The sequence below is a fragment of the Phaethon lepturus genome, unplaced genomic scaffold (assembly GCF_000687285.1).
Source record: "Phaethon lepturus isolate BGI_N335 unplaced genomic scaffold, ASM68728v1 scaffold35705, whole genome shotgun sequence".
Taxonomy (NCBI): domain Eukaryota; kingdom Metazoa; phylum Chordata; class Aves; order Phaethontiformes; family Phaethontidae; genus Phaethon; species Phaethon lepturus.
The window spans coordinates 20,098-26,792 of record NW_010539013.1 but is presented as its reverse complement, the minus strand read 5'-3'; the positions used below and the strand labels follow the sequence as shown (position 1 = coordinate 26,792).

Here is a 6,695-nt window from a genome sequence, read left to right as displayed (position 1 = left end):
CCACACCTGTATTCTACTTCTGCTAGAAAGCTGGGGCCAGGCCAGCTGAAAGGCCAGGATGTACACCAGGACTGTCCCAACTTTCCCCAGGAGAAAGCAGATGAAGATGCACGTTCCCCAGCCTCCTTCCTTCCTAAGGACAAGATGCTGCCTTCTCCAGCTCCCGGCTGTCCCTACAGGCAGGACGATGCTTTGCCAAGGTCCAGAGGAGAGCAGGGCTTCCTGCTCCAAGTGCCGGAACTGGCCCCAGCTGCAGCCAAGCATCCACACCACCCTGGGATCAGGAGACTCCAAACCCTCCTTGCTCCCAGGCTACGCTTGCTCAGCTGCTGTGCTTCCCTCCAGGATGACTCTATCGTCTTACAACTCATCTTACCCTAGAGCTGGGGCAGGGATGTGGGGAGATATGGGGCAGGTTGTTCCAGTCTCTCTGGTTACTGCAACCAGGGAAGCCATTTACCCATTTCACTTGCTGGGAAGAGCATCTCTCTTCCTCTGCTCGAGGGCACCGGGAAAGGATTTCCGGCTCAGAAATTTCACAGAATTGATACTTCCCGAAGCACCACCTTGAAACTCCACCATCAGGTTTGGATACTGTCAAGCACTGACATACAACGATCAACGTTTTTCACCTATCAGAATTCCCACACTGAACCCATTCTTCTCCCTGATGCCTCTTCTGCCTTGGCTCTCCGGAAGCTGCAAATGCCAACACACAAGAGCTGGAAAATGGAAAAGTTTCCCCCACAGCAACTTGGACAGGCCATGAAAAACATCCACTCGGGCCTCTTCTCAATAAAGCAATTCAAGTCACGTTTAAAATCAGTTCAGAAATTGATGTTCAAACCCCAAACCAACCCTACTGGTATTAGCACAGCTTAAGAGCCCGAGAGATCCCCATGCCTCGCAGGCCAGGCAGGCTGTAGGTCAGGCAGATGGAAGGACAGAAGGTTGGAAACACTCGCCAAAGCCTTCAGCAGCATCTGCAGGAGAGTTAATGTTAGCAAGGGCCCTGGGGCATGGCAGCAACACCACAGACGGCTCCTCAGCCCGGACAACAATAACTGAGCTCATGCACCAGTCGCATCCCATGGTGGGAGGAAAGAAGAGCTACTCCCTGCTCAGCACATCTTTAGAAAAAGCCGTCCGCCCAGGCTCAGAGGAGACGTGCACAGGGGTAGACACATACAGAACCCCCAACTTCCAGCCATGCATCAGTGACTTCTCCTCTGACCAGCCACGGGACAGACAGGCTGAGACCACTACCTTGGGCGCCGTCTGTTTGAGTCCAAAGTACAACAACAGCTGACTCCCAGGCTGCACCCAAAACCTTGCACCTCCTCTGGGGCCCCGTGGAAGTGGAGACAATCTGCCACAGTGAAACTCTCAGGGCTGACAAGGTGAAGAACTACAACCAAAGACTAAGAGATCACAAAATACTCAGACAAGAGGGGCAGGGAAAGCCAGCCTGACCTCCTCGAGAAGGCAATGCCTTCAGCTCTCACTCTGGCTATCCCATTGATTTGAGACGGCAGACGTTCAGACGTATAGATATTTATTGGTTTCAGTGAATTATACAAATGGATTGACCTGCTATCGATGCCAATAGAACTTTATTGGAATATGGAATGTAAACAGATGTTTCAAATAGAAACATTGCAACCTTATAAAAAATTAACTATTTCGACAATGCCGCAGAAGGAAATTCTGTGTTTAGGTGCTGGTGGGAAAACACTATCTCCAGCTTCTAGGTTTGAGTGTCACCAGAACCACTTGATGAAGTTACGCACAGAACAAGTAGAGGAGGCAACTGTGAATTGTGGGGCCATAAAGCCATCGAGGGATCTGATGAAAGAACCCACAAGACGAACCCCCCACCCCCCGCAACAGGATCGGCACCCCAGAATTCAACAAATGGCTGACTTTGTTAAAACACTACATGGGATCCCAAGTCCTGGATCAGTAGCTGCACAGCCCCCGCTCCAACAGAGCACACTGCCGTTTGCTGATCCTTCCCCCTCCCTGGGCTCTCCTCCCTGGCCTCCTCTCCACTCCTCCATCCTGCGGCGCTGGCCTGACCCGCTCCAGAGCTCTGCTCTGGCACAAGTCTGCGTCTGGCACGAATTCTCATGGGAGCCACGTCATGAGGTACGTGGTTGCACACCTATCACAAGAAATCTTGCAACACTGACTTTCCTGAGCTCGGTGAGAAAGTCTGGACAGTCCCTCCCCGCTCCTGCCACAAGAGCGGCCCTCACATTCACAAGTTTCCAAAGCAGGTCTATTGAGTTTCTTCTCAGAGCGAGCCTTTGTCAAACACACCTGGAGGGGGGATCTCGCCTCTCGCCAGCAACTCGGATCAGCGCCTTCGTTCTAATGCTCCAAACCAATCCCGAGATGCTGCTGGGTTTGTGGGCTGTTTTTTGTTGAGCCTCCCCCCTCCCCCCAACCGCCCCGGCATTCGCAATTGAAACTGGAATTCAAGGGCCAAATTCAAGCCCAGAGTGAGCAGTAGGACTTGGACCTCAAAACAAGAGTTGCACCTGCTGACCCCCAGCCTGAATTTGGTTCATCCAGAGTCTACAAGTCAGAAAGGCATGTTTAGAAAGAGGCATGCTAAGGGCTGATGGTGGAACGACCAATTTGTCCCCACCAGCATGGTGGGGACGGCTGGACTGAGAAGGAAGAGAAGGATCCATAGAGATGTGAACCAGAATTGTGTTGAGCCCTGGGGATATCACTACATGTTTAGCTCTTTCAAGACCATTTGCCCAGGGCTTTGGTACCACAGGGTTAGAGTTACATTAACCACAACCACCAGAGAGGAACTGAGGTTTATGACCGCCCCCCCCCCCAGGTTAGATTTCTGCCGAGTATAAAGGGGAGGGGAAGGGGGGAGGGTGTCCTTGGTTCTTTTCCCTTCACTGTGTGACCGAAGGTTTTGCTTTTATTTGTAAACATCTTGAATTACCCGTCGTTTTCCAGTCTTCATCGTGCTGTTGTCAGGCCACTGGAGAGCACAGCGTTTTCTGAGCTGGGCTGGGACTGCTCCTTCACCACTGGATCTGCAGGAGACACAGACCAGGCAGGAAGGGGAAACAGCATTTAATAAAGCGGAAGCTCCACCCTGACAAACCCTTCCAGAGAAACTGCCCTCAAAACCCACATTGCTGCTAAGGCTCTCACAGAGCAGGGAGCTGAAATCTGCCCCCACGACCCAAGACCCCTTTCCATCCCAGATGACCCCAGCTTCTCCACAGACTCACAGAAATAGGGGTGCTCCATCGCCTCCTTGGCAGTCAGCCTCTGTTGATGGTCGTATCGCAGCAGCTTGTCCAGGAGGTCTAGGACTTCAGGGCTGACCAGGTGTCTGTTCTCACTGTGGATGAAGTTCTCCCAGCGCTTCCGGGAATGCCTGCAAAAGGACCAGCTGTCACTGCCCAGCTCTGCTCATCTCTTCTCTGAGAAGAGATGGCTGCAATGGACACTGCCTACAGCTTTTCCTTGCACAAGCTACTGCTCAGCAAGCACTTGCCAAAGAGGGAAAACCCTCTTCTTTAGGTACACAGTTGTGTGGACGTCCTACACCTGGGAAAGGCACAATATTGCACATTCCCTTCTGTCGACAGGGACTAGACAACAGCATACAGCTGGCAGGATAACACCCTTGGGACCAGAAGTGCTCTGCCTTGCCAGACAGCCTCACAGAAGCTGTCCTCGCTATCCCATCCACATCTCGTCCCTTTCAGAAATCCCAGATGGGAGATTTTGAGCCCCTCAGTCCACACTCAACTCCAGTGTCTACATCTCCGCTTCCAGGATGTCAACAAGCAGGAGAAGGAAGAAACAGAGGATGGCTTGTGGATCATGGGAGAGGCAAAAGGAAAAAAAACTTGCATTTCAGTGACCTCCTGAGATAACATGAGCAGACAGAAGGGAGGCTGCTCGCAGCATTGTGACTCAGAAGATCAAAGCAGGCCTTTGCCGAGAGTCCTTCAAGGAGATGGACATCAGTTTCGCTCCCTCTCTGTGTTACAAGGAAAAAAGGCAGCATTCCACTTCTCCACTTACTGGCCCAGGATATCATTGAAGTGTGGGTCCAGTTCTATGTGGTACTTCTTGAGATACCCATACAGCTCATCTGTGCCCAGGACTTTTGCGATGCGAACCAGCTGGAATGAAAGGCATGTTGAGAGCGAGCAGAAGGGCAGGATTCCACTCTTGCAGAGGCAGAGCTGCCCAAATCTAAGACCTCTCCTTCTGGAAATCTCCCAGATGGAAGGAATATCTCCCCTGAAACTTGTTTTTGCAACACGTGCAGAAAACAAGTCTCCTACACAAGGCAATGAAGCATAATCCCAGGTGGCTTAACTAAGCATGTAGCAACATCCTCCCAGCCTGGTGGTCCGATCCCCAGAACCTCCCCACTATACACACAAAGATGAGGCAGTGACAAACATCTCATGAAATAAGCCAGGTAGCAAAGTCTTTACTTGGTCATAATTGTCCTGGCCATGGAAGAAGGGCTCCTTTCGGAAGATCATGCTTGCCAGCATACAGCCTAAACTCCACATGTCTAAGCTGTAGTCATACATCTGAGGGGAAAAAGGAGAAGCTGTCAGAAAAGGCATGCTCACCACAGCCCGGTTCCCCAACCGCACAGGCAACCTCAGCCTTTTCGCTTCACAGCCAGTCTCTTTCCAACCCAGGCAATGCCCTGGCAGGCAAAAAGCAAACAAGCCAAAGGTGGCCAAAGTGCAATCACAAGTGGTATCACTGGCTAGCAAGGAGGAGGCAGACCCTTACTTGGTAGTCCACAAGAAGCTCCGGTCCTTTGAAGTACCTAGAGGCCACACGGACATTGTATTCCTGAGCTGGATGGTAGAATTCGGCCAGACCCCAGTCTATGAGCCGCAGCTGCACATGCGATAAAGAGACACAGAGTCAGGAGCCTCAGTACGAGCCACTTCACATTAGGTGAAGCCACACTGGCCAAACCTCTGAATCCTGTGATGCTAGTGTGGAGCCCGGGATGCAGGGATGCCCTTTGAGGATGGGAGATGCTCTCAGCAGTGCTCTGGTCAGGCTCTTCCCTTCCCCCCATCACCAGCTGGGGGGGCAAAGCCCAGCTTAAAGAGCTTCTCTGCTCCCGAGGCCAAGCACTGTTACTGCTGGGCAGCTGGCTCCTTACCAGCACCAGCAGCCACAGCGGACAGGTCGTTGCGTACCAGGGAACGGGCAAAACCCAGCTGTGCTATCCCGCCTTTTAGAGGGGCTGGGCCAAAGGCAGTGTTGATTTTAACTGGGGGCTGAGAGCAGGAAACAAGGTAGGAGGGGGGCCCACCACATTCTGCAAGGCAGACCATCTCCTCTGCAGCCACAGGGATGGACGACTTGCCGTGTTACTGAAGGACAGCGGACAGTCTAGTAAGAGACTTCCCCTTCTTTATAAACCTTGCCTGTACAGCCACGGCCAGTTGACAGGGAGGGACCTGTGGACCAGCAACTAATTTGCTGCTGCAAATCGCAGGTCCCTGGGGAGAGAGGTACACACAGCACCCTGTGCTGCCCATTTGCATGGTAGCCAGCTGGGTACAAATGCTTCCTGTGATCTAACTAGCACAGCTCAGAAGCGAGGAAGCCACTGTGGGACGAGCAGGCTGTACTACAGGAGGAGCTTATGTTCCCTAGGTACAAACATCCACGTGTGTTTCAGACAAGGCCACCCTTCTTCTCACCAGGGCCTCTGCACCCCACTGCCCCACACCTCCCCAGGTGGAGGTTAATGGCCCAGACCTGCTCCGCGCAGCAAAGAATCCCAGCATGGTTGGCTGGGGGGAAGAGCAGCCACCAAGCCACGACTCCCACCGCGGTGCTCCCCAGTGGGACTTTGGCCATCTCCTGACGCAGGAACAAGTGGAGAGCGGCCGGTCAAGAAAGACTAAAGGGGTAAGTACAGCTGCCCAGGCTACGAGTGCAGAGGTGGCAGAGTTTCTAGTTTCCCTGGAAAAGCCTGCTTGTAAGCCCTGGTGCCACAGTACCTTTTTCTGTTGGTGGTCTATCATGACGTTGTGGGGTTTGACGTCCCTGTGCATGATCCCCATGCTGTGACAGTAATCCAGGGCCTGGCAGACACACACACACACATTAGACATGTCCGTAACCACGGCCACAGCATTAACAATATAACAGACAGTTCTTGGCCAAAGCGAGAGTTCACGAGGAAGTGCTGCAACACCAGCACAAGAAACTGGTGTTTTCAGCTTTTATGCTGCATGTGACGAGGTGACAAGCTGGCAACAAGACTGTATTGATCTCATGTCCTACTGCAGTCACAGGTCCTGGAGCCATGTTCCCTGTACAGTCTTTGAAGAACACAATGCAGAGAGGCATCCCACCTGGTGACAAGCCCAATGCTCCAACCTGGGTAGCCCTATGCTTCCTAGGTCACGCTCTGTTCCCCGGAAGAGGATGATTCTTACATGCATACAGTTTTATGGCCTTCCAGTGCAGCTTCCCACCTGTGTCCAAAATACACTTAAGCTAGAAAGTCACCTCTGCCCTGCTCATTTAAGCCAAACCTGCACTTACAAAAGGCAAGTGATAGCGTGCAAGGGAGAACGATGCTGCTTAAAGCTTGAAGGCAGGAGCACATATAAGCTCTCCAGCTCCATGACCTTGCACCACTCGCCCCC

General features: G+C 52.5%; 1 protein-coding gene across 1 annotated transcript in view; it reads right to left on the bottom strand.

Moving 5' to 3' along the window:
- Positions 1–1,541: 1,541 nt before the first annotated feature.
- Positions 1,542–6,695, bottom strand: part of CSNK2A2 (casein kinase 2, alpha prime polypeptide) — a gene marked incomplete at its 5' end in the record, with an annotated part of 25,156 nt that continues 20,002 nt past the window's right edge. The window contains 6 exons of the mRNA XM_010287001.1: positions 1,542–3,065; positions 3,267–3,415; positions 4,072–4,172; positions 4,494–4,595; positions 4,807–4,917; positions 6,042–6,125. Of these exons, the coding sequence (XP_010285303.1) occupies positions 2,989–3,065; positions 3,267–3,415; positions 4,072–4,172; positions 4,494–4,595; positions 4,807–4,917; positions 6,042–6,125 (624 nt within the window). The remainder of the gene's footprint in view (positions 3,066–3,266; positions 3,416–4,071; positions 4,173–4,493; positions 4,596–4,806; positions 4,918–6,041; positions 6,126–6,695) is intronic.